Genomic DNA, 27,861 nt, shown 5'->3' with positions numbered 1-27,861 from the left:
TTTTAAATTACATTACAAATGTATATTGGACAATGAGAGATGATTTGTTAACTTGATAGCAGGCAAAATACACTTTTAAATCTTTTGTTACCATTATTCACATTGTAGCTTCATTTTGTTATATTTACAAATCACATCAGTAACACTGTGTGACATGATGTTTGGTAAATTGCTATTATATTTAAACTTATTCTGTTCGAGTAAAAGTGGATCTGTTGGGAGAACTCTTCTGGTTACTGCTGATTTTTTATTTTTTTTATTTTATTCATTAATATATTTTTCCTTTTGAGATCCTGGATTAAAGGGGTTGTCTACTCTTTATTGAATATACCACCCCCTTTAATTAGGCCCTAGCTGTTGCCTTTAGTGAAATGACACTCTGCTATGTCTGACAGTATGGGGAGGAGAGTGCCGTCAATAGGGTGGAAGCAGAGGTAGCGGGGTGATGTCTGTACATGCCTTGCTGCTACTTAAGATTAGTCTTTTGGTAGGCTTGAGACTGATCATCTGGCAGAGAAAAAAAAAATAGTTACATAATGTACGTCCCCATCTGACTTAATCCATGATCTACACCCGTCTGAGCCACCCTATAGAAGTAACAGTTGAGCATCTCCAGAGATAAAGTACCTTTTTTTTTTCCTTAGCAGTTACCATTTTTTCTGAGCTTACTATGATTCTCGTTGAGCTGAACTTCAAAAAAATGGTATCGCTGTACACAGGAAGTTTCCGGTGGAGAGATCCAGATGGCATAATAGCGTTCTGTACAGCAGTCAGATCTTTGAAGGTATATAAGCAGAGTGCACATAATGTATGAAAAGTGCCTGCAGCCAAAACCATCAGGTGTCGCATACACTAAATGTACATAGTCAGCAAGTACAGTCAGTTCTATTCAACATGTGGCAGGGGATGCTGGTTAAACAGGGCGTTGTACTGGCTGGTTCAGAAGACCAGAGTGGCTTGTATGCTTTGAATGTAGTATGGATATTTTCTGTATTTTCACAGTGCACTCCGAAGAGGCATTATTTCTGCTAGCCACATGTTACTACCGCTCAGGAAAAGCATACAAGGCTTACCGGCTCCTGAAAACACACAGTTGTGCCACCCCACAATGTAAATATCTTCTTGCAAAATGCTGCGTGGATCTTAGCAAGTGAGTATGAGTTTCCCCTCTCTGCTTACCCATGTTTCTAATATTTCTTTCTGTAGTCATATTAACTTCCTGTCGCATCCTGTTTAATCCACTTCATCAGTGTTGGCTAACCTGTGAAACTCCAGGTGTTGTGAAACTACAAGTCTCAGCATGCTTTGTCAATATATATCAGCTTATTGCTGGAATGGTATGCTGGGACTTGTAGTATAACAACACCTGGAGTGTCACAGGTCTGCCAACACTGCACTACATTCTTCTCCTGTTGTGTATTTCTTATTTTATTTTTTTCTACTCCTCTTTCTTGGGTTAGTGAGGAGCACGTAATTCCATTATTTCCCTAATATTTCAAATGTGTATACTTAACTGAATATGTCCAGCAGGAAATTGTCTTATCCCTTACTCAGCAATGTTTAAGAGTGAACAGAGGACTAAGGTTTTCTCTTATGCATCACTCTGGACTGACTAGCACTGAAACTCTTGTGTTTTAGTTCGTCTATGAAATCCTTTTTTACATTTTAGTATTTATTTTACTTCCTGATTATCTATTAGTTACAATCTACTTCTTTATGTCCAGCAAGTCTTCCTGTAGGCAAAAACACCCGACTCTTGAACCTTTTTTTGCTTTCTCTTTACCATTCATATACCCATCTTCAATTGCTGTCTTTCTTTCCTGCCTAGTCTTTTATTATAAATCCCTGTCTGTTCATCATGTTTAGAGATCTGTACCTTATTCCTTTCTTCCTTTTGCCTCCTCACTGTGTTCATCTTTGTCTCCTCTTCCCTTGCAGACTGGCAGAGGGTGAGCAGATCTTATCAGGTGGTGTGCTGAATAAACAAAAGAGCCAGGAAGAGATTGTTACAGAGTTTGGAGACTCTGCATGCTTTACACTCTCGCTGCTCGGTCATGTATATTGGTAAGCTTGAACACCCATCATGTTTGCCAAGAATTTTCATTGTATGTTATGTAATATGTGTATGTCAAGTGTTGTAATATTATGGAAACCAGTGGCATTTAGTAATATTTCCCTATCTTCCTATATGGGGATCACTGCTATCATGGAAGGGTGGGTATATACAGGCTAGTCCAGGAACTTGAAACTGAAACTACACAGTGTTCAGAAGCTTCTCCCCTCTCCATCAAATTCACTGTTTTAACTAAGTGACCTTAGAGATTGGATGCTTCTGCACATGTTTTATTGAACTTTCTGTAGTGTACTACAATTGAGTTTTATTCTCTACGTGGAGGGTCATGAGCGAAAATCAATACCTGAAAGGTCTGCGGTCATTGATGCATGATCAAATCAAACTATCGGGTGGATTTACAGTCTGTAGCTTTAGGGTTAAGTTGTGGCTAAGGAGGATCCTAATACTCCTAAAGTATGAATTCTGAACACTAGAGTAGAAAGTGTACCTTTTTTTTTTTTTTTTTTTTAGTAGTGGTTTAATGAACTCTCCAGTATTTTTACAAGAGGTGATGTTTAAAGCGTTGCTAAGGCATTCGCCTTTTGGTGTTCAGTGTTGCTGGTAGATCGGGCCATCAACAACTCTTAAAGTCCCCGACCATAAATGTCTCTTCCTTACGGACTCATGAAAGAATTGGAATCATTTTTTTGAACGGTCGCTGTTTCTGATTTGGAGCATATAAGTTCTCTAAAGTACATGGGGTGGGTGTTTTCTGTTTTTTTTTTTTTTCTTTGTTTTTTTAAGTTTGCCCACAAGTATCAGGTGTTGGAATAGAAACTGGATTTTAATTCCGGGTGGACATGTTGGATGGTGTGTCTTTTGTAAGAAAACTATGTCCGCCTTGTGTTGCTTAAGTGTCATAAAGAGTTTAGAATCCTCACACAAAATGTAAAAGTTTTGAACAGCCCTCTAAAAACGCACTAAGAGCCATATCTGATGATCAGAAGGGTCACTCCAGGCTCCGCCGAGGGTCCCATCTTGGTCTGGAATCAGAATAGTTAGGAAATAAAATGGTAGACTATGTTAACCACCTACCATATTCAATGAGTGGTAATAGGAGGTATTTCACTACAGGGCAGTGCTCAAACTTGCATACAGTCTTCTAACAAAAATATGAAACTGTACACTTTGTTACTACAGTATTAAATATCATACTTAATTTAACAAAAACTTAAGCCAACAAAAATCACCAAAGAAAACTATTATCAACTGGATGAAGTTGTATGTATTTAGTCTTCTCCATTAAGCAAATTCAAACAACGACCTTCTGTTAGTTGGAGAAGATCAGCAAATAATCTGCATGCAGCCCAAAGGTAGCTAACATCCGATGACCTTCTTTTAAAAGTGGGCTCTTCATCTTTACTCCAGGCCCATCAACAGGTAACAGACCAGACTCTGAAATCCAATGGGTGGGTCATCAAAAGACAAATTTGGTCCCATCCCAACACATGGTTGTATTTACTGAAGTAAAAGTTTGTTGCTATTGAAGGCGGGTGACAAACACTCTGACAAGGGCACACTCATTCTTAGAAGGCATAACAGTCAGAATTCAATCAGACAATGCCATGGACGTGGCATACATAATCCATCAGGGATGCTCAAAAAGCTCCAGAGCCATGAAGAAATACCCTTAAGATTATGAGATGGGTGGAAAGGTAGGTCCCGTAAGTATTCACAGTGTTTATTCTCCAGGGTGAAGAATTGAGAAGTGGACTTCCTAAGCAGGCATGCCATTTACCACAGGGTATGGTTTTTTCACCCAGAGTTCTTCAGTCAGATTGTGGAAAGGTGGGGTCAGCCGGAGGTCGCTATGATGGCTTTGCTGAAAAACCACAAGGTGAATAGTCTTTGGTTGAGAACCAGAGATCCTCAAGTTTATCTGGTGGACGCCATAATGGTCCCTTAAAACTTTCGGTTGATATACTTCTTTCCACAAATAGCCATAATTTCTCCTGTACTGAAAAAAAGCTAAAAGAGAAAAGACCACAGTAGTCCTGGTAGCTCCTGATTGGGCAAAAATGAATTATACACCACATTCTAAGGAGGGCAGAAAGGCCAGCTTGGAGGCTCCCTCTAAGGAATGATCTGTTAAGACTGGGTCCCTTTCTGCACCAAAACTTGGCTCAGCTGCTTTAACGCTGTGACTGTTTAAGCTATGAACCTTAGAGCTAAGTGTCTATCGAGTTAATTGAAACTGTGCTTAAAGCCAGGGAGCTAGTCTCTGTGACCAACTACATTAGAGTGTGGAGATTGTATATTTCCCAGTGAGAAAATAAGGATTTCTTCATACTTCTTTTCACTTAAACCTTGGCCTTGTTGGTTTATTTTCAGAAGAGATTGACTCTTTTTTTTCAGAGGTCCAAACACTCTTACAGGTAGTTCTCCTCCATGTTCTATCTCCTTATGTTCCTCACTCTGCACCTTAGGATCTCTGTTTGGGCCTCTCCGCCTTGCAACTTCCACAGTTTGAACCATTAGACTCTGAGCTTAAGTTCCTTAAATGGAAGACTGTGTTTGTCCTGGATAGTTCCTGAATTAGGTGTTCTATTCTGCAGATTTCTATTTCTTGTATTCCATGTTGACTGGGCTATTCTGTACACTAGTCTATCTTTCCAGCCCAAGGTGTTGTCAAGCCAGGACATTGTTATCCCCTCTCTACCTTAGAGTGGATCCTGCAGTGTTGATGGGTCTCTTCAATTACTTGATGTGAACAGATCATTGAGGATCTATTTGTAGAGAACATCTTCATTGCGGAAGACTGATCTTCTGATACTTTACAACACACATAAGGTTTGTCCAGTGACAAACCATTGCAATATGGGTTAGAGTGGTAATTCATCAGCTACATATTAGTGGCAGGAAGCCATTTACAGAAAAAAAATCAATGCTCCCTCTGATAGATTCGTGAGCACTTCCTGGGTGGTGTGACATGGTACCTCGGCTGAACTGATCCTCAGTCCATACCTTCACTAAGTTCTACCCTTTCAATATCTTTTTGCTTCCAAAAAAGCCAGCTTTGGAACATAGGTTTTTGCGCACAGCTTTGTCTGAACGTATCCTTGCCTAGGGTCTAGTTTGTAACATCCCCATGGTAGCAGTGTGCCCAAAATATGAAGATGGAGAAGAGAGTATTTTTGTACTGCGTTAAATCCATTCTCTGATTCAGTTTGAGGGACACTGTAATCCCACCTTTTACACTCTTCTGTCTGTTTTTTCCAATGTTTATATTCTGTAAGACAGTTTTTCCTAGTTTTACCCTTTCCTATTGGGCTTTGTTGGGTAATAACTGAATCTGTTGGGAGAAGGGTTTTAGAGGGGAGCAGCTTCTGAAAACTGTGCAGTTTGAGTTCTATGTGCCCAACTCCTGGACCAGCCTCTATACACCCCATGTTAGCAGTGTCCCCCAAATGGAATCGAATAAATGAATGTAAGTACAAAAATCCTCTTTTATTCCTCAACTCCTTCGCCTTATCCTTGTATAGATGGAATGGTGTACCCAACCTGTAAATTACAGATTAGAAGTCACAGATAACTGACCATCACCACAGGTAAAGTGTTTTTGAACAGGGTAAATGTTCAATTATTTATAAAAATATATATACATAGACCCACATATACAAACATCAGTTTTACCTGTGGTTGATGGTTCACTTCACTAATTTACAGTTTATCATATACCCCACAACTGCAGAAGTACTTTAGGAAATTGAAATTAGAAGAGGCTGGATGTGAGGGAGCGCTGTGTTTAAATTAGAATTGCCACCAAGTCCTTTAGTGTTCTTGTTTCTATTTACTGAATAGTGCATTGTATAGTAAGCAGGAAAAATGTGTTTATCCTGGAACCCTAGCGTTTTATCCAGCAGGTTATTTTCTCACAATGGGCCAGCTGCCACAATTGCAGTACAGCTGTGATTGTAGAGAAACTGTTAGATTGACAGCCCAATTCAGGTACCAGCAGTTAAACGTCACCATTCTCTACCTCTCAAGCTGGTTCCCTGTATACCTTACAGCCCTCCTCCTGTGAGGGCTAGAAGATGCCTGCCCTGTGGAGAGCAAAGCACGTTGGGTGAAATGCTCTCTCCATAGTGCACAAGGCATTATGTGGTACTGCAGAAACCTAACACCAGGAGACCTGGTGTCTGCTTCAAGGATTTTTCCAGCACCAGAATGTGCAGTTTATGAAAACATTTGCAGCAATATGATTGACAGTGTCTCCTAACTTGTTTTGTAATACCACTAATCTCGTTGCAGCAAAACCGATCGATTGGCCAAAGGATCAGAATGTTACCAAAAGAGCCTTAGTCTAAATCCCTTCCTGTGGTCCCCATTTGAATCGTTATGTGAAATAGGTATGTCTGCTCTCTACAGATTTTGTTGTACAAATGTGACACCTTTGTTAACTTGAAGAATAATGCTGTAAATCAAGATAGTGCATTACTTGTACCAAGAGAGGGAGAAGCAGGATGGAAGTTTTTAGTAATGAACAAATATACATGGCAAAATACATTGACACTTTGCATCATCATCATTTACAACATATGTTGATGGGCTGTATGAAAAATTAGTAGTCTCCTGCTGAGAAATCTGCACAAGAAAATAGGCTTGAAAGGCTGGACCTTGACAGGACCCATGGTGTGTGATGTTTCTATTCCTTATTTATGTTGCAATTAGACTATTTTTTTTATTTTTTTTGAAAGGCATTCAAATGGTGCTTTCTTCTCTTATGTGTGTACTAGGTGAAAAGCCAGACCCCGAACAGACCTTCAAACTGACCTCCCTCCAGAACTTTAGTAGCTGCCTGCCTAATACTTGTACATTAATTGTGAACACCCACAACATCATATCCCACAGGCAAGCCGACACAGTATTAATGGAAACGCCCCAAGACACTATAGTAAGTGTTTATATCTTGTCCTGGCCTGAATAAAGGGGACATTGCAGTGCAGCAGGGGATATTTCTAAGAGGGCACAATTATTATGCAATCATTAAAAATTTCGGTAATCTGAATGAATGTTAAAACAATATTATGATTTTACACTTTAAAACTTTCATATATTATGTATTTTAGACACTAATGAATTGCCTACATATTTTTTGTGCTTGGTATGGGTAACTCCAGTGACTTTAAGGTAATGACATGACTTGGGGCAGGTCTTGTGAGCCCTTTCACCCTTGCATGGTTTCCAAAGGAGGCAATTCTAAACAGAGAGGGAAGAGAAGCTGTTAGAAACACTCTCACTTGAATCTAACAAATGGTTAATGACCGGTAGTTCTCATTTAAGTGACTCTTAGGGGTCCTGCAGGTGGCCACACATGGGCTACTTCTGCCTGTTGACATCCGAGTCCAGTGGCGGAATCAACCTTCAACTGAACACAAGCGGGTAGCGGTCTTTCTTTTTTCATGGGATTATGATTGGACATCCATCATATTGGCTCCATGAACTGCTGTATCGGACCAATTGCTGATACTGAGTGCGCTCCCTCAGAGTGTGTGGCAGTTGCAAGTTTTTGTCTATGGACTGTTGTATGTCCTTCCTGACATCCTGAGTTTCAAAGACACTGTTGATATCTTATCAGTGGTGCATGTCAAAGTTGCTCTTGTTTTACTAAATTAATTGCCACACATTGTTTGTGTAAAGTAAATGGTTTCCACACCAAAGATTGAACTGCCACCATATTTTTCTCTAGAAATCTTGTCTTGTTGTGGTGTTTTGGGTTTTTGGGATTTTCTTTTTGTTTGGTTGATGACTTTTGCCTGACCCATGCTGCTAGATGTCCCTATATTACCAGACTATACAGCACTCCATCTTTATATCGCCAGCTAAAAACAAAGGCAAAAAACTTGGTGTTGTAAAGTGGATGAAATAATGGACTTTTTTGAATAATTTTGTTCTGTGTAAATGCCTGATTGTATGTAAGGATGGTGATGTAAAGCAAAGTTGTGTGTTTAAAAAAAAAATAAAAAAAAATGCTGTACTGTATTGTTCCATGTTGTGTAAGGGAAGTTGGCACCTCATTGGAATACCATTGTACTCTTCTAGTCATGTGCAATCTTTTCTGACACACCTCCTTTCAAAATATGAATTAGTCTTGGTGCCGTCTGTTGCCAAGCTGTGGTGGTTATAGTGAATGGAAGTGATCTTGCTGCTCTCCAGGAGGTGGCAATATGTAAGATGGGGTGATGTCTAGCTCCATTTTGCCAATAACTCATGGGGAAAGACTGAGAGTTTTCCGTGTACTAACAATGACTTTGTTTATAAAAAATACTTAAAGATTGCTACCTTTTATTTCTGGCTCTTCCAGGAACTAAATAGGTTGAACTTGGAATCATCCAATCTAAAATACTCCTTGAACACAGACTCTTCAATATCCTACATAGACCCATCAGTTATCTCGCCCGACACTCTGTCCTTGGGAACCGGTACGTCTATCTTGGTAAAACAGGCTCAGAACAAACCAAAGACTGGACGCAGCCTGTTAGGAGGGCCAGCAGCCCTGAGCCCTCTCACCCCAAGGTATGGATATTTTTTGGGTAATTTTTGCCCTCCATGCCATTATGTGCTGCCTCAGGCTTGAATTGCCTAGGTACATTTGCAAAGGAAATATGTAATGGTAACTCCTGATGACTGATTTTAAAGTAAAAGTTCAACTTACTGGGCCTCTAAGCGTTGGGAGCAAAGTAAAAATAAATTAAAAAAAATATGCACGTTTGGAAAATCATTTGCACTACAGGGAGGCAAATTTTAAATGTGTGTATGGATTTAGAGTTGGAAGGGTGTGTGTGCTAGCTGAACTTTAAATTGTAGTGTAAAAAATAAAGATGGCCATTTTTTTGTGCTACTTGCTGAAACAGCCAATATTTATCTATTTTGTACTGCCACCTTGGGTTATAGAGGGCTTGCTGGAGTAGGTGGTACTTAATTCAAAAATCATTTCAATTTCATTCCACTAGCCAACCAGTTTTTTCTGTTCAAAGTGCCCTGAAGTAGGCTGCTTTTTACTGAGCTGCCAGAGGCAGCAGTAGAATTTATTTTCTCTATAAAATTATGGCTCCCAGAATTGAATCCCAGTCACTGCTCTTACACCAGTGACCAGGCAACCTGGCTCCAGAGCAGCTCCTAACCGCATTGCTGAAAGCCTCTAACTGTGCTGTGGGAACAACGGAACCTTTTATTGAGCAACTCCAGATTCCTCCTCTCAGCTGAGCATTAGCTTGTGGCGGTCTTCCTCGATCAGAGTCCCGATCAAGTAAGTGGACAGCAGGGTCTCCTGTGGTCGGGGGAGGTCAGGTGGAGGCTCCTACTGCAGCTGCCCTCTCATGAGACAGACATTACAAAGGGACCTGTCTTCTGACAGTGACATGTCCAGACTGGGCCAAGGGTTGAAGTGCATAACCCTACTTTCGAACTTTCCTCACACAGGAAAGGCCATCAGAATCTGTCAGACTCCTGGGGGTAAATGTATCAAGCTGAGAGTTTCTGGTGGGTTTGAAAAGGGGAGATGTTGCCTATAGCAACCAATCAGATTCTAGTTATTTAGTACATTCTATAAAATAACTAGAATCTGATTGGTTGCTAAAGGCAACATCTCCCCTTTTCAAACCCGCCGGAAACTCCCAGCTTGATACATTTACCCCCCCTGGTCCTTCCTAGAGGTACACAGAGGCTCCTATTCATTCCTGGGGTACAAAAAAGCTTTGTTTTTCTATTGTACAGCTAATCTTCCTATTTTGTACCTGTCTAAATCCCATTCCAAATCGACGTCTGCAAGGTCAAAATTTGTTGCCAATTTCACCTGCTCCAAATGCCAGGTTAAATTGACAAATTAATGTTTGGAACTACATGCCTGATGTGCATTTTGTGAAGCCGAGGACCCAAGTCTGTGCATATCTGGGAGGATGCAGCCGAGATAGTAAGGCCAACCTGAACGAAGTGGCTAGCTATCCATCACGGAATTGCTGGAGTTCCTGGTACATTTTAAGAACGCAAGTGACAATATTCCTCCTATCCCACCTTGGAGACGCAAATGGTTAAATCCCGTTTACAGTAAGGGTTACCTCAAAAGTTACCAGAGCTTTTGGCCACCAATTTAAACAGTGTTTTACCCACTTTGAACAAAAATGATCAGGTGGAGTTTATCCCTAGACGCTAGGCTAGGGACAATATGAGGAGGACTATAGCTTTAATTCAAATCCTCAATAATGGCAAGACTCTCGCAGTCATCCTGCCATTAGATGCTGAGAAAGCTTTTGACAGAATTTTCTGGAAGTTTATGTTCAATTTGACCCCCATGGTGATTATTTTTACAATGGTATTAAAGTTTGGTACTCTTGCCCAATGGATAAAGTATTAATAAATGACTGCCCATCTAATGTAATCAAAATCAATTATTGCACAAGACTGGGTTGCCCCCTTGTCTTCTCCTGTTTGCATTAGTGATAGAACAACTTGCCGTGTTGATCAGAAAATTGCCATATGTCAAGGGAATGACTGTGGAGACTCTTAACTATAAAAATTCTCTCTTCACTGATTGCATCCTGCTTACCTACACCCAACCATGGACTACAATTCCAAACCTCTAGAAAATTTTAGATGATTTCTGCGAGGTCTCTGGATTTAAGATACATTTTTCGAAATCGAAAGCTCACACTTTGTATTCCCCCACATAATAAATACTATCTTGCCTCACCATTTCATTTAAAATGGCAGCCCAAAAAATATTAAATATCTTTGAATCTTCATAACTTCCCCTTATGAGGCTCTGTACAAGGAGAATTTTCCTCCACTCATGTACATAGTATTTAAAGACATTTCCTCTTGGAAATCTTTGATAATATTATGTCTCAGACGGATCATATCCATTAAAATGAATGTTCTCCCTAAACTCCTATTCCACCTTCAGAACCTCCCACTAGCTTTCGCACACTCGGTGTTCAAAGAATTGTAGCAGATATTTACAGAATTTGTATGGAATTGGAAGTCTCCACGAATCAAGCACGTTATCCATAGGAGATCAAGTATGTGGTAAAGGGTTTCCAGGCGCCAAGCTCTACTACTAGACTTCCCACCTGTCTCAAGTTGACACATTTCTTGCTCCCTCTGGTACTATAGCCTGGGTTGATGTTGAAGCCAAATTTTCTCTTTCCTGCCATTGGGGGACACTGCGGGACATTGGGGTATAGTAGTGTGTCTAGGAGTTCAGGCAATAATCAACTTTTTTGATCTTCACTCTCCTCCCCTACTATGCCCCTCCTCTGCTGCAGATACCTCAGTTTTTTCTAAGTGCCTAGGAGATAGGTCACTTAGGTATAGGCTCCTGCCTATACCTAGTTAGTGTTAGCTATTGTCACGTTTTTATACCTTTCAGGTGCCGCGCAGGACCCGATCCAAGGACCCATGAGAGTGAGTAGGATGCTGTTCACTCTCCGTTCACTCGGGGTCCCAGCGCAGGTAAGAAGCAGCCTGGGCTCACTTCCCTTGCACCTCTGCCGGCAATCCCCTAGAAACGAGCAAAGAGGAGGCCAGTGTCTTTACAAAGGGTCTGCTAGAGGCAACTGTTTTCTGTGGGGAGCAGTGGCATATAAGAATAGCACTCGGCTCACGTATTGAGAGACGCAGAGCACGGCCATACCTCTAGGACAGAGGGGAGTGAGACTGTAATAGCTTCAGTGCTGAGAGAGAGGGGTAGAAAATCGCAGTTTGTCCCTGAACAGGCTGCTTCTTACTAGCAGTCATTTTATGAAGAAAAAAAAAACGTTTCACCTAGGCGAATGGGCTCTAAACAGGTCTTTGCTCTGTTGGTAGAACGCTGGGGCATGCCGGAGATCGACCTCATGGCGTCCAGACTAAACTACCAGATGCCACTATAGGGCTCAAAGTCTCGAGACTCTCAGGCGACATTGACGAATGCCATGACAGTTCCATGGCATTTCCGGTTAGTGTACTTCTCCATCCAATTCCCATGCTAGTGCGGGTGCTAAAATAGCTAAAAATCCTAATAGCACCACATTGGCCTCGCAGAGCATGGTTCTCAAACCTACTGGGGCTGGCAGCATCACCCCCATTCCGTCTACCAATACGCCCAGATCTGCTAGTTCAGGAACCGCTTCGCTGCCAATCTTTAGATCGTCTGGCTTTGACAGCATGGCTGTTAAAACTTTAATCCATTGGGAAAAAGGCTTCTCGCCGGAGGTTATTGGTTATCTTACCCTCATCAAGGCAAGAAAACCATCTTCCTCAGCCATATATCATAAAATTTGGAAGACATACATAGGTTGGTGTGAATCCAGCAGATTCCACACATCTATATTTAGCCTTACCCGCCTGTTATCCTTCCTACAGGCCAGCCTCGATAAGGGGCTACGTCTAGCGTCACTTAAGGTTCAAGTCTCTGCGCTCTGTTTATTTACAGCCTAAACAAGCTGTCTGTAGAGACTTTCAGATTTTCCTTTAGGGGGTTCTGCATGTGCAGCCTCCCTTCACTCACCCTGTGGAGCCTTGGGACTTCAATTTGGTGCTCAATGCACTTACCAAGCTGCCATTTGAACCTCTAGAGTCAGTGGATTTACAAAATCTAGCTTGGAAAACGGCGTTCCTCTTAGCGATCGCCTCAGCTCGTAGAGTTTCGGAATTGGGAGCGCTTTGCTGTGACCCTCCATTTCTAATCTTCCATGACGACATAGCGGTTCTGCGTACTAAGCCTTTCATTCCAAAGATAGTATCCAGGTTTCATTTAAATCAGGAAATTGTGGTACCTACTTTCCACTCTCCCCAAACCTCTCCAGAAGACTTTATACATTGGCTGGATGGGGTCCGGGCCCTGCGGTTTTACATAGATCGCAGTGTCCCCCAATGGAGTCAGAGAAATTGATTTTGCGGTGAGTAATAATCTACTTCTTTGCCCTCTCCTCCAAATGGGGATTTCCCAAATCTCCGTAAGCATATCAATCTTCATATCTTGCCTTCCCTCAGATTTTAAAAGTGAGGGACACATGTGCTCATAAACTCAATCTCTACTAATATTTCCCAGATATGGGAGAATCCCCTGTTCCCACATGTATACTCTGTGCATTGGTACAACACATGTATTCTATGTATTGCAAATCCCACCGGCAGCTCACGCCTGGATTCACTAGATTTTCTTAGGCAAAAGTATCCCCTGTTAAATATGAAATTCTTTGAGTACCTTCAAATTCGACATTTAGTTCAATCTCCCTATCCCCCACTTTGTCTTCCGCTCACTAACCCTATTTCAGTTAATCTGCCCATGAAATCCTTTTGGACAGGGCATGATCTCATCAATCTTTAATATACTCCTAGGCTCGTCCACAGAACCTCATTGCAGATATGAACTTGAATGGGAGGCGAATCCTGTCCCTACCCCTGTCGACGAGACCAGGCAGGAGGTCAGGGACAGAATATCCCGTACTTCAGTTTCTACTCTTATCAAGGAAATTGTTTACAAAGAGTACTATCGTTGGTACTGTATTCCCGATAAGTTGAATAAAATGATTCTCACAGTGGAGCCAGCCTGCTGGAGGAATTGTGGACACGCGGCAACTTTCTATCATATATGGTGGACCTGCTGTAAGTTATCATTGTTTTGGGACAAAATACACAGAACTCTGAATTTTAGGATGGCAACTTGTATCCCTAAAGGTCATTAGGGGGTAAATGTATCAAGGTGCGATTTTGCAAATCCAGCGATTTTATTTTCTCGGGAGAGTTGAAACTCTCAGATATATGAAGCTGAGATTTCATGTAAAATCGCCAGAGTTGTGCTTCTGTCAAAATCGCTATTTTCAATATCGCTAGAGATCAAACTCCCGACTGTTTGCCACTGTAGCTATACAAGTCTCAAATGTATGAAGCTGCGATTAAGCAAACTCAGGAGAGTTTGCTTTAAAACATGCCAGATACAACATGCTGCTTGCTAGCAGCGTGTTGTATAAACACATCGTTGTTACACTGCTTGTCATACTGTCGGAGCTCTGGCAGCTGTATTCAATAAATAAAAGTTTAAAAAAAAAAGTGTGGGGTCCCCCCTCTATTCAGTCTTAACCCTAGTGCTGCAAGACTACTACTGGTTTCGTGAAAATCGGGGAAAAATTTTGCATGGGGTCCCCCCCCCCCTATTTTCACGGAGCCAGCACTAGGCAAACCAGCCGGGGTTGGTGGCACTATAGCAGGGGGAGACGCGGCAAGGGTCCCCCTGCCATAATGACTAACCAACCCTAAGTTGTTCAGCGCTGGGCTGGATTCCCTAGGTATTGGGGTCTGCTGAAAAAAATGAGCAGGCCCCCCCCCCCCCCCCCCCTCCTAGGGACATCCAGCCCAGTGCTGATAGCACTAGGGCTCTTCCTACACCCCAGGGCGTTGGGTGTAGGGTAATGGCGATATAAGTAGTAACAAAACCGCGTCCGTTGTTTTTTTTTTTTGTGTGTGTAACTACAAGTCCCAGCCAGCCCGGGTGCCCTAAATAGTGTGGGCATGCTGCTACTTGTATAACTACAAGCACCAGCATACCCATGGCAGCCAGGGCATGTTGGCACTTTGAGAACCACAAGTGCCAACATGCCCTGACACCCACGGCTGGCTGGGACCTCTAGTTCCACAAACCAAAAATGTTTACAAATCCACAACACCCTTGTTAAAACCACTAACATTTATTAACAATAATAAACCCACAATGACAGTAAACACCCTCATTTACACCACATGACGTTTTCTTCTGTTGTCAGCAGCTTTCAATCCAAAAATGATTGTCGCCAAAGTCCACAATAAATTTGTAATTCCAAAAGTCCTGCTTGTAATGTCTTCTGTTCTTCTGGCCAGGGGGACCCCATTGTTGATTGCAGTCTTCTGTTCTTCAGCCAGGGGGGCCCCATACTTGTAATATCCACGATTCTTCTTACTTGATTGAAGGAAAATAAAAAAAAAAGTGCAGGACCGTCGCAAACTGCTTCTACACATTAGAAGCTCCGATACGTAATGAGCTTAACTCATTGTGCTAGGTCTAGGGTAAACAAAGCGCTTGAAAAGTGAACTTAGCAGATTGGTGAGAGCTTGCAATCTAAAACACCAAGTTCAAAAATGTTGCTGGACCAAGTGATGGGAAGCTGCAGAGTATTTTAGTAACAGTCCTGTATGCATGTATTCTATCCAGAAGCTCTGCCAGACGCAATGTTTGGCTTAGTCCTGGGTGGCAGAGGCAGATGCTGTGGAAGCATTACTCTTCCAAGTGGAGTGCTCTATTTGGTCCGTAATTGGACAGCATTATCTCTCGGTCCACAGGAGGGGAAGGACTTTTCTCCCCCTGTGAATGCTCCAAAACTGAAGGTCTAGACATTTTTGTCTTCAGTGGGCCATTCCACTGCCTGACCAAGCCTGACTGCTCCTTTGGTGACTGCCCATGTGGAAAACTCCCAGCCCCCAAGCCTGCTGAAAAGCAGACTGCATGACTGGCTTGTCGTCGTCGTCCACCCATAAGTCTGGTGGGAACCTGCTTATTGCTATTTTGGGATATGTGGATCATAGGCATTATAGAAAGTTGATAAGTCTTTGAACTCTTGGGGCCTCCACCAAGGTATTTATTCTCCACAGCACTTCCAAAAGACTGGACAAGGAGGTCTGCCCTTCAGATGACCATTCAGTCCCTATTGTTGGGAGTGATTATGCCAGTCCCAAAAGTGCAAAAGGGTTTGGGTTGTTATTACCAACATATTTCTAATCCAAAAACTCTTCTGCCCGTGTTTAATATGCAATCTCTAAACTCATCCGCAGGTGGACAGGATCAATATGGAGTCATTGGAGCTTGACAAATTTCTTGCTTTCATGGACATTAAAGATGTATATCCCCATGTCCTAAGGATGGCATCACAGCCCTTCCCATGGTAATCTGTTCTCTATTGCATAATACTTATAGAGAAAAATGAAATCTTCTTTCAAAGCAATGCAGTTTGTACACTTCCACTCCAGGATTTTTCTGGCCAGGTGGTCTAGGTCCAACCCACACTTGGCAACACAGTTCTTCACTTCAATTGTCACCACTGACCAGTCTGTCCCTTCTTTTTTTTTTTTTTTTTTTTTTGATGGCTGATCTCATCAAGGGTTGTCTATACTTCTTTTGCAGCAGGACCATAGTGACCACAGATTCCAGCTTACTAGGTTAGGAAACAGTGACTCTGAACCTCCAACTACAGGGACTTTGGTACAAAGTTGAAACAAAGCTCCCCATAAACATTCTTGAGCACCGAGTGGTGTTAAACGCTAATCTACAAGCTCAGTACCTCCTAAGGGGCAGGCCGTTTTGCATCCAGACGGTCAGCTCCACTGCTATACTGTACATAAATTATCAGGTTATGCGTTGGGCAAAAAGGTATGTCCCAGCAATCATTGAAGCGTTGTATCCGTTGAGATCATGTCCTATCCTATTGTGTTTTTAGTAAATAAAATAAATGAATGGTTGGCTAGTGGTGGATGGGTGTAGAGAGAGAGGTTCCAAATAGCTTTTGAAGTGCTGCCTACTCCAGTGAGCCCTCTATAACCCAAGGAAACGGTGTCCCCCAAATGGAATTTGAGAAATGGATTTAAAGTAAGTACAACCATCCTCCTTTTTCCCTGCATTAAAAACTTGCAAACTTGCACTGTTTGGGTTTTTTTTTATTTTATTTTATTTTTTTTTGCTCCTGCCTCCATATGAGGCCCACTGTGTTTAGAACAGAACTTCAAAAAAAAAAAAAAAAAACACACGCAGAAACAGTTGATTTCCAGAAAGGCTGAATTCGGGTGTGTGTGTGTTTTTGTGATTGCGTTCTGCTGTGAATTTAAATCCTTTCAGATGACTATACTTATTTATTTCTTTTATATATTTGTCAGTTTTGGGATTTTGCCACTAGAAACCCCAAGCCCAGGAGATGGGTCATATTTACAAACCTACAACTCCTCTTGTGTCCTTGATGTGCCATCTTCTGGTACTCCTGCTAAGAAGGTCAGTAATACCTCCAATTGTAACACTACTTTTCCTTGTCACGTTTGCCCTCGTTGGTTTAATTCTCACTGACCTATTTCTATTTATCCTTCCCAGTCTGTGACCAGAATCAGCCAAGCAGGAACAAAGTCAGTATTCTCACAAAGTGGCAACAGCCGAGATGTGACCCCTGTTCTTCTTGTACAGACCCAGGGCTCTGGACCTCAGACCAGGTATGATTATAAAAAAGTTAGAGAGAAAAAACACACATGCATTTCGCTACTGGTTGCCAGGGTTGTCAAGTCATAGGAGGGGAAATGCCAGGATTAAGTACGAGAGTAGTAGAATGGTTTTCTCTCTTTGAAATCGATACGGTATATTGCAATTCTTTTGTGGAGAAATGAAGATATTTTGGGGTTTACCCCTCTGTTAAATATCAGAAGTGGAATTATTGGCAAACATTACATGGTCAGTCTTATTATAAGATCCAATTTTATTGATGTGCCAACAAGAGATTTTCGTAGAAGACATCAAATTAATATTTGATTTACAGTTATATTATAGATTTCTTTTTTTCTATGCAGGGTGTGGAACACAGGTCTAAGATTTCTGACTGCTGGTTTCACCTAATTTTAAGGGCGGGAATTCTGTGAATTGCCTGGAAGATTATTATACCTCCATTAAGGTTCTGGCAAGCTGACTCATAGTATATTCAATCATTTCATGATTGTATTCTGCAATAAAAAGGAAAAACATGGACCATTTCAAAAAGTTATTGCAAAAATACTACATTTGTGCATTGGGAAATGATAGGTAAACATGATGTCAGGGTTCTCCCCAACACCTATTTTCCGGGTGTTCCACCCGGCTATTTTTACTTGCCACCCGGCTCTTGGAGCTCAACAGAGTTCATTTATAATAGAATAAACCATGGTTTCTCCTAGTAGAACAGGCATCAAAAAAAAAAAAAAAAGAACACAGGTGAACTAATCGAAATTGTGGTTCTGTATTTTTCAGTCAATCCTAGTTTTTGTTTCTTAGGAAATTTTAACCTGGGCCTATTACAGTAAATAGAGTATCATCTACAGGTGTACATTTGGGTTATTGTACAGTGGCCAGTGAGTACTTTCTATTGGCTCCCAAATGACATTTTGATAGTTGAATTGTAAGCTTTCTAGGCATGATTGCCTCGGCTCTAAATACACAGCGTGTAAGGTCTTCAGACATGAACCACTTTCGTGTGACTGGAAAAGTAGCATTTTCCATTCACTTAAGTGACCCGCGATAGCAGTGATTCTGCTCTTACAAACTGTGCTTTTGCTTTTTTTATTTTATTGCTGTCGTGAGATAATTTTTTTAATTTATTTTTTATTTTCAGTGTAATGAGCATAGGGACTTTTTGGCCCTGCCTAGTTTTTGGCCATCGGCAAAAATGTGATCCACCATTTGTAACAGGCAGGTGCTACCTCCTTATCAGCCTGCGTAGAAAAGTGTGGAAGTTGTTTCAACAAAGTGTTCATGCTGTATTATCATATTGAACTTTCTTTAATGTGGACAGATAGGTCAAATAATGTCTTTATCTCCCTTATTATTTTGTGTGTTTTCTCTTCCTTAGCACTACGCCCCAGGTATTGAGCCCAACAATAGCAGCCCCTCCTAACGCATTACCACGACGTAGCTCCCGGCTTTTCACAAGTGACAGCTCTACCACGAAGGTAAGATTTTTTTTTTTTTGCTGGGATTCTTTAATGACAGAAATTTTAAGTGTTTTGATTTTAAGAGAAGCTAGTATGAGATTTGTTAGATTTATCTAATCTATGCATATTAAGTAGAAAAAAAAAGTTGTGGTCTTAATTTAGTAAACTTGCATAAATGTTTAGTAGAAACTGTCTGGTGTCCTTTACAGGGCATTCCTTATGTTTATACTAATGCCAATAAAGTTGAATTGTCTCTGGTATTATACCAGAGGCTGAGCCATGACCGATCATATGGATATATCTCCAGACCTGCAATAGAGGGCAGATGCAGCTGGCGCTAAGATATGGCTTGAGACTTGCGTTGGGCAGTGACGTTAGCTGTATCTTTTGGATACTTGAGCTTTTACTTTAATGAAAATCCATTAGTAGCACAGTTAATTTAACAATACTTGTAACTTATTTTACACCACCTTCCACATGGGCACATTTTTTTTAAAAAAAAAAAGAAAGCAAAATTATTTTGTCTTTATAGTGAAAGCTTAACAAGAATTATCAATCAAAACCTGAGACAATAATGGTCTTATGTGACATTTGCTGCACCTATACCAAACAGATTTTGGTGTAATTTAGGCTTATTTCACTAATTTTGCTTGGATTAGTTTAGCATGAAAGTCCAATATAGCACCCTTTGACTGCCATCTGTTCCAAGTCTAGGATGTAAAGATTATCTTTACATCTGCAGGCTGATGCAGCAATGTTCTTAATCATAGTGAGTGGGCAACCTGTCATCTGTTCCCTTCCTGATCGCCTTTAAATTAATATGTGCCATGCCATTGAAGCTAATTCTGGTTTGAAATGTAATCAGGGATTCCCTTCAACGCAAGAGGGGAAGACTTTTCTAAGGCCCAGATCAACTCACTCGCCCATTGCATCCCCTATTGTAACATACATTTACATCAGTGACGGGCAACATGATGCACTTCAGCAGCTGCATGGGTGGCCCTTTAGCCTTCAAAAGGACCGCACATAATCCTTAATCTCGATAATGGGTTAGAACAATACAATTAATCAAATAAGAGGCATGTTGCCCTAAGGACATCTGTTGCCCATCACCGATTTTTATGAACATAAGCTTAAATGTCTGTAAGTTCTAAACTTGTGTTATGGCATGTTGATAAGTTTTCTTGTAATAACAAATAAAACAAAAATTGTTCCTATAGGGGAAGAAAATAATAGCTTATTTGAATATTATTGGTACCTATGATCAATTTAGGGGTATGTTTATATCTAATAAAATAGGAGGGATTTCATTATTGGCTAAGAGCAATTTTGAGCACACTTTTACCCTATAATTTTAGCAAGAAAGCCCTGTTTGTCCTGAAAAAATATTTATATTAAGTGTCTTGGGATAAATTAGGCAGTTAAAAGGTCCAGTCATAAATGGCAGTGCCTAACATGAAATTTGATTTGGCCAATTGATGTGCAAAATTGATAGAGATCTTTGGCAGTAAAGGGTTAAATGTAACACTACATGTTTCAATGTTTGCTTGCTGTAAGATGGACTAGAGTGTGTTATAGATTAAATGTTTGTTCATTGTAAGATTGGTTCCACTGTTGCAGGAGAACAGTAAAAAGCTGAAAATGAAATTTCCACCCAAAATTCCTAATCGTAAAACCAAAAGCAAAACAAACAAAAGTGGTGTCACTCAGACTAATTTGAATGAGAGTCTGGAAATAAGCAAGCTGGATTCCTCGATCATCTCTGAAGGCAAGATCTCCAGTGTGGGCCCTCAGATCCAGGCACTGACTATACAAAAAGCAGCAGCAGGTAAGGAATCCTCTCCTAGAGTAGTGTGTGGGTTCTTGAATTACTTGCTGCGTATCCTGAAACATAAAGTCGTGCTTCCTTTTAGAGACATTAACCCTGTGCAGAGAAACTTGGGTAGAGGAGTGGTGTCACAGATGAATGCACTGTCATGGTGGAGAAACGGCAAGGGCCAGGATTTCCTTATTTGGGGGCGGGGCCTGTTGGGTACATTTAAGATAGATATTAGGATGTAAAGAGTAGAAGGGAGGGGATCCCGGGTGGTAGCATCTAGACTGTTGGGAGATATGCTTTAAATGAATGGTACTAGTTTGGGAATGGAGTGGAAGCACATAATATTTGAGGGGAGGGAGTTGTTGGCTTAGGGCTAAGATTTTCAAGGTCTGCGAGTGCAGACTAGTTGGGCCACCTAGGGTTTGGATAGAGTGCCCATGATTCCACATTGCTGAAAGGCAAAAATAATGTATTGGGTAACATTGGATATTTTCACATCTTTCTCCATTCTCTTTTCTCAGAAGGTTTAATGAGCCTCTTGAGGGACATGGGAAAAGGTTACGTGGCCTTGTGCTCCTATAACTGCAAAGAGGCTATCAATATCCTAAGCCACCTCCCTTCCCACCACTACAATACAGGCTGGGTATTATGTCAGATCGGCAGAGCCTATTTCGAGCTGGCAGAGTATTTGCAGGTAAGGGCTAACTCTTTTCCTTCTGCAACTTGTTTGTGATATTGTGATACCACAATGAAGTCATACAGTATGGCTTGGAATGCATTGTAGGTTTTTCTAGAATGCATTTTTTTAGAGTGCAAGGTTGGAAGAGCGGAATATGTGGCTGCTACGTTTATATTTGACTGAGGTTTTAATTGAATAATTGTTCTTGCCAAAGCATTATGTTGAATAAGGTTCTATAAGGTTTTGAGTGAAAAACAGCAGTAACATTCATAAATGTGAATTAAGTTTGTTGTAAGAAATTGGGATCCCATCTTTTAATCAGCGTCTTGTCTGTTCTTACCGCTGTTCTGTTAGATGTGGTGTTACTTTTACTTATGGGCTCTATATATATATATATATATATATATATATATATATATATATATATATATATATATATATATATATAATATATATATTTCTCTTTCATCCCATCTTGGGGTCACTGCTACCGTGGGTTTGTGTGAGGGGAGTGAAGTTTGGCACTTTACTATTTAACCTGTTGTATCATGCTGACAAACCCCCTCCCCTCTGCAACCCCTCTGTAGCCTCTTCAGTTTTTGTTCAGTGCCTAAGAGAGTTGGGGTTATTTCCCATAGTTTTTGCTAATTTATTTAACTAATTATATTCTTTATAGAAGTGTGCTCTGTCCAATACAGAGCACACTAGTTCAGGGAAAGGGGGCAACAGTGAGAGTCGGATGACTCTTACTGACAGTGGTAGAATTGTTAGTTTCTCCCCTTTTCTCAGTGAGAGGTGGCTTTTAAGCCGCTGTCACACTGATCTTTACTCGATTACCACCGCTATCACGTGTGGTAGAGAGTGCCGGTATTCGGCATAGGATGCTGCCATTCCCCTCCTCGGAAAAAGGAGGGGGGAACTTTGCTAAAACGCAGCAGCTGCTAAAGTAGCCAGAGGAATAAGTATTTAGCGATTACTATCTGTTGAAGAGGCAGTAAATCACCAAGGCCTACATTCTACAAAAATAAAATGGAGCAGATGTGCAGGACGGAGAGAGCTAGTAAAAGAGCTCCCCCACCTGCAAAGACATGTTGAACTCTCCTAGAGGAGCCAAAGCAACTGCCCGGGAAAAACAGCAGCTACTTCTGAGGGAACATGCAGAGCTGCTGACAAACCTCTCAGCCTTCCATAAGGCTAAGATGTTGGTTCTATTACCGCCAAGCTTTTGGCAAACATTATGCTAGACGTTCCTTGTGGCTGTAATCTTGGTCCGCGGACGCGGATTTTAAACGCACACTAGAAGCGGTCCCATTTGATGGAGTGTCCCTATTTGGAGCTAGATTAGACCAGCTCATATCTGAAGCAATGGGAGGCAAGAGCTCCTTTCTGCCAGTTACCCAGGCCAAACCTAAAAATCCTAAGTTTCGATCCTTTTGTCCCTTTAGCAAGACAAAGACTTTCCCAGCCAGAGGGCAGTCAAATGCTCCTCCAAGAGGTCATTTTTGCAGGGGCCGTGGTTCCTCTAGACACGGAAATTCCAAGCCAACCGAGTCGGCCTCTGCATGAAGCGACTCCAAACCACAGCAATGTGGTGGGAGCACGTCGTCTTGTATTCCAGGACAAATGGCTAGATTTATCAACCAACCCCTGGATCAGATGCATTGTCACGTGGGGATATATCATAGATCTGACCCATTTGCCTCGCAATCAATATTTCACCTCTGGCCCCCAAACCTATGGGCTCTGATGCTGGGCTCTGCAAGTTGTGATCCACAACCTGTTGGAGTCGGGGGTAATTATTCAAGTTCCACCAGTAGAAAGAGATTTGGGGTTTTATTCAAACATCTTCCTTGTAGGGAAGCCGTAATGCTCTCTCAGACCAATCCTAAATTTCAAAATCTCTCAATCTTCAGGTCAGAGTACTAAAATTCAAAATGGAGTACCTCAGGTGGATCATTGCGACCATAGAACAGAGAAAATTCTTGGCTACCCTGGTCATAAAGGACGCTTATCTTCATGTTCCCATATGGCAGGGGCATTAGCGTTTAATACAATTTACCATACAAGAAGACCATTACCAATTCAGGGCTTTACCCTTTGGTCTAGCCACTGCACCAAGGTTTTTCACCAAGGTGATGGCAGTCATGGCATCCAGTCTCTGTTCTCAGGGTATCACAGAATACCTTACTCAGACGATCTTCTCAAAGCTCCTGCTTACGAAATTCTATCCCTGCATCTTCAAACAACTCTATATCCTTCTTAGAAGCTCGTGGTTGAATAATAAATCGACCAAAGGCCTCCCTAATACCAGCTGTCTGTTTTTTTTCATCTCGCGGGAGATCGGCGACTTTGCATGTAAAATTTAAAGCTACGATGGCTTGTAAAGGCAAGTTTGCCTTTACAAGCCAGCGCCGCTTTAAATTTTACATGCAAAGTCGCCAATCTCCCGCGAGATGAAAAAACCGGACTTTGATACATTTACCCCCAGGTGTCGGAAGGTATTTCTCCCCGAGGACAAGATTCACTCAATACAAAACAAAACAGGGAAATCTTGAAGAAAAGAGAAGTCTTTTTCCAGAGCTGTAAGAAGCTGCTTGGCACAATGGTTTCAGTATTCGAAGTAGTAACCTATGCTCTGTTCCATTCGAGAGCTTTTCAGTGGGAACTACTGCGAAAATGGTCAAAGTCCCATTTACTACAGGACAGACAGATGATCAGTCTTTCCTTTCCTATAAGACCGTTCCTTGCCTGTTGGCTGCTCAGGTCTCACTTCTCCAGAGGCCGATCCTTTCAAATATGGGAGTGGACAGCTGTCACCACAGTGCCAGAGCCATGAAAGAATCCAACAGGATAATGTTGTGAGCGGAACAACACATTCATGTCATTTCAGCAATCTATATTCCCGCTGTGGAAAACTGGGAAGCAGATTTTCTCAGCCGCTACAAGGTTCACCCAGGAGAATGGTCTCTACATCAGGATGTGTTCTCCTATTTCAACGGTGGGGTTGTCCAGAGATAGCTCTCGTGGTGTCACGCTTGAACGAAGTTGCTCTTCTGCGCAAAATACAAGGATCCCGCAGCAGGATTCGTGGACGCCATGGCAGTTCCATGAAGTTTTACCTAGTCTATTTATTCCCTCCTCTTCCAATGCTCCCAAGGGTTCTCAAGAAGCTGAAGAGGGAACTGGCCATACTGGTAACCGCAGACTGGCCGCATCGAGCTTGATACGCTGACCTTCTGGGAATGGCAATACAACCCCAATCTCGATTGCCTCTTCTTCCAGACCTACTCACTCAAGGTCCTCTTCGATGCCACTCATTAGGTCGGTTGGCTTTGATGGCGTGGCTAATGAAACCATGATTTTGACAGCTAAAGTGTTTTCATCAGCAGTTGTGAAAACTATAATCAAAGCCATAAAGCCATCTTCCTCGAAAAATTGTTACAGAATCTGGAAGACTTGTGTTCTTTGGTGTGAAACTCGCCAATTTCACACGTCACGGTTTAACCTTTCCAGGTTACTAGCCTTCTTTCAGGCCGGTTTAGACAAAGGATTACATTTAGCCTCCTTGAAGATGCAAGTTTCCGCTCTGTCTATTTACTTCCAGTGCAGGTTGGTTCTTTTGCCAGAAGTTCACATTTTTCTACAGGGAGCGCTTCACAATCTTCTCTCGTTTATACACCCGGTGGAAACATGGGATCTGAATCTGGTTCTTCAGGCTTTGGTCCAACAACTATTTGAATCTTTAGACTTGATGGACCTTCGATATCTCACTTGGAAGGTGGCATTTCTGCTGGCAGTGTCTTCGGCACAGCGAGTATCCGAGTCGGGGGCTTTGTCTTGTGTTCCCCCTTCTTTGTTTTCCATGAGAATCGGGTGGTACTTTGTACCAAGCCCTCCTTTGGGCCTAAAGTTGTTTCTCGTTTTCACTTTAATCAAGAAATGGTAGTTCCTGCTTTCACTCCGAAGTCTAGGTCTTTAGATTGGTCCTTGCTATTGTTAGACGTGGTTAGGGCCGTTAAGTGTTACGTAGCCCTCATATCGCAAAGCCACAGATCTTTTTGTGTTGTATGATGCACACAGGCGTGGTTGGCCTGCCTCTAAGGTGTCTTTAGCCCGGTTTGTGTGCTCATTCAACCAGGGCAGAAGGTGCCTCTTTGCTGGCGCGTCATGGAGCTTCAGCTGAACACCTGTGCAGGGCAGCTACGTGGTCGTCTGTCCACACTTCTGTCAAATTTTACAGGGTTTTGCATCTCAGGATGCTAGCTTTGGCCGTAAGGTTTTGCATGCAGCCGTAATCGAGCAGTCCCTCCCTTAGGGGGGACTTTGTTTTTTGTTTTGTTTTTGTTTGTGTTGACCTATAATATTGTCTATTTTGTTTAGGGCCCCGTTATAAATGACACCCCATGTGTCTGCAGATGCTGATGATGATATTTATATACAGTTATTAAAGGAAAAAACACTTTTAGAGTTTGCAGCAGGATGTAAAATCATTTACAAAGTATCTAAATACTTAATACCTTTAGCCAATTTATTTCCTCATTGGTATTTGAGTTACTTTATTCGCGCCTTTAGTTGTATTTTTCTGGTTGTCTTAGGTTTCACTTTCTGGACTATTCTTCCCCTATAAATAGCCCTTTGGTCTAAATGTAACTTTTAACATTTTAGGTTAAATTTTGTCTCTCCCATATTGTGTAAGTGCCAGTACTTCCTTTTGTGCAGGCTGAGCGTGTGTTCTCTGAGGTGCGCAGGATTGAAAACTACCGTGTTGAGGGCATGGAGATCTACTCCACCACACTCTGGCATTTACAGAAGGATGTTGCACTGTCTGTACTTTCCAAGGACCTCACAGATATGGACAAAAATTCACCAGAGGTATTTTATTTTGTTTGTAAAGTAGGAGACTGTATTTTGGGGGAAGGGACATGTGAAGGTTCTGCATGACCAGAAAAAAACGCATGTTTGGGGCTCACACAGTCAAGAACTCTGTAACTTTGCAGCTGTTTATGAAGTATAAATTCCAGCGTGCCCGGTCAGCCAGTAGTTAATCAAATGCCATAGAGCCTAACCTCAGAGATGTAACCAAGAGAGGAACTAAGTACAAATGCAGTTGAAAATATAGTATAAGAGAATATCTGGGCTGAGAGTCTAACATGAGTTTTAGTAATTGAGAAGGTTGGGACAGGGTTATCCAGCATTTCTGCTAGTTCCAATCTCTAATTTCAGGCTTGGTGTGCTGCCGGGAACTGTTTCAGTCTGCAAAGGGAACATGACATTGCCATTAAGTTCTTCCAGCGGGCTATTCAGGTGGATCCTGGCTATGCATATGCCTTCACGCTCCTGGGTCACGAATTTGTACTAACCGAGGAGCTGGACAAAGCACTTGCCTGCTTCAGGAACGCCATCCGTGTAAATCCCAGACACTACAATGCATGGTGAGACCCACCTTCTTTAACTACCTAATAAATTATTGTATCGTCGGGGCAATTGAGCTGCACCATTATAATCATGACAGTGCTGCAGTAAGGCATATGTTCTGTCTCTGTATAGATGATGACCAAATCAATTACATGTCCACAGAGCGATTAACCTAATTCCCCATGTCTCCTTGCCACAGGTATGGTCTTGGAATGATTTACTACAAGCAGGAAAAGTTCAGTTTGGCAGAGATGCATTTCCAGAAAGCACTCGATATCAACCCTCAAAGTTCAGTGCTGCTGTGTCATATAGGAGTGGTAAGTTTCACCTCTCCAGTTTTCCTGGAAAACAAGAGTCAGGTTCATTTTCATGGTCCCAGAATTTTAAGGTGACTTCGGAGGTTAAATGTATTAATAAGTGAGTTCTGCAACTTGTTGATATCCGCCGGCTGTGATAGTTGAATTTAAAACTGCAATGTCTTTAAGGGCAAATCTAGCCCTTAAAGATATAAGCAATTTAAATTTAGCTGTCAGTTGCTGAATATTGGTGAGTTGCAGAACTCACAGATTAATACTTTTTACCCCCAGGTGTGTGTTCTTTAGAATATTCGGTTTGGGGCTCCTAATAGAGAAATCCGATTTTGTGTTGCCTCTGTTTTAACTATAACTAACTGATTAGTGACTGATAATAAAGGATAAAAGAAGTCACCTGCCGCCTTGTGGTTTTTTTTATGGTCCCAGACTTCAGAGAAGACATCTAATTAAGGATGCACTAAAACCAGGATTTGGTTTGAGGTCTTTGGCGATATTTGGATTCAACAAATGTAGTGCGCAAAATACAGTTATGGTGAATCATCCAGTGACTGAATGAATGGTTCAGGGATTCTCTTGTTTAAGTGGATTGTATATGTAGAATAAACAACATAAAAACAATTTTGAGACATCATCATCACCACGTCTACTTTTAGATACAATTTTTGTTTAAAGATTGAAGTAATTGTTAGAATTTACAACCAAAAACCAGGAGAGGTACTGAAATTAAGTGATGAACAGACAAAGTCAGCAAATGAACACACTAGTGCTGTGACTGAACAATATGGTTTACATTAATAAAATAAAGGCAACAATTCATCTTACATAGATCGAAGTACAGGATGCTCCAATAGATTAA

The 27,861-nt window shown here is 41.5% G+C and overlaps 1 protein-coding gene across 1 annotated transcript in view; it reads left to right on the top strand.

The window, feature by feature from the left end:
* The window catches only part of CDC27 (cell division cycle 27), a 51,132-nt gene that overhangs the window by 4,673 nt on the left and 18,598 nt on the right, over positions 1-27,861 (top strand). Inside the window, exons 3-15 of the mRNA XM_075176870.1 lie at positions 1,003-1,150; positions 1,939-2,064; positions 6,365-6,462; positions 6,850-7,007; positions 8,418-8,629; positions 16,991-17,102; positions 17,199-17,314; positions 18,697-18,796; positions 20,399-20,606; positions 21,119-21,291; positions 25,996-26,148; positions 26,500-26,708; positions 26,891-27,008. Of these exons, the coding sequence (XP_075032971.1) occupies positions 1,003-1,150; positions 1,939-2,064; positions 6,365-6,462; positions 6,850-7,007; positions 8,418-8,629; positions 16,991-17,102; positions 17,199-17,314; positions 18,697-18,796; positions 20,399-20,606; positions 21,119-21,291; positions 25,996-26,148; positions 26,500-26,708; positions 26,891-27,008 (1,931 nt within the window). The remainder of the gene's footprint in view (positions 1-1,002; positions 1,151-1,938; positions 2,065-6,364; positions 6,463-6,849; positions 7,008-8,417; positions 8,630-16,990; positions 17,103-17,198; positions 17,315-18,696; positions 18,797-20,398; positions 20,607-21,118; positions 21,292-25,995; positions 26,149-26,499; positions 26,709-26,890; positions 27,009-27,861) is intronic.

The sequence above is a fragment of the Mixophyes fleayi genome, chromosome 6 (genome assembly GCF_038048845.1).
Source record: "Mixophyes fleayi isolate aMixFle1 chromosome 6, aMixFle1.hap1, whole genome shotgun sequence".
Lineage (NCBI taxonomy): Eukaryota > Metazoa > Chordata > Amphibia > Anura > Limnodynastidae > Mixophyes > Mixophyes fleayi.
Note: the sequence above shows the minus strand (reverse complement) of the source record. Positions and strands in the feature narration are given on the sequence as shown.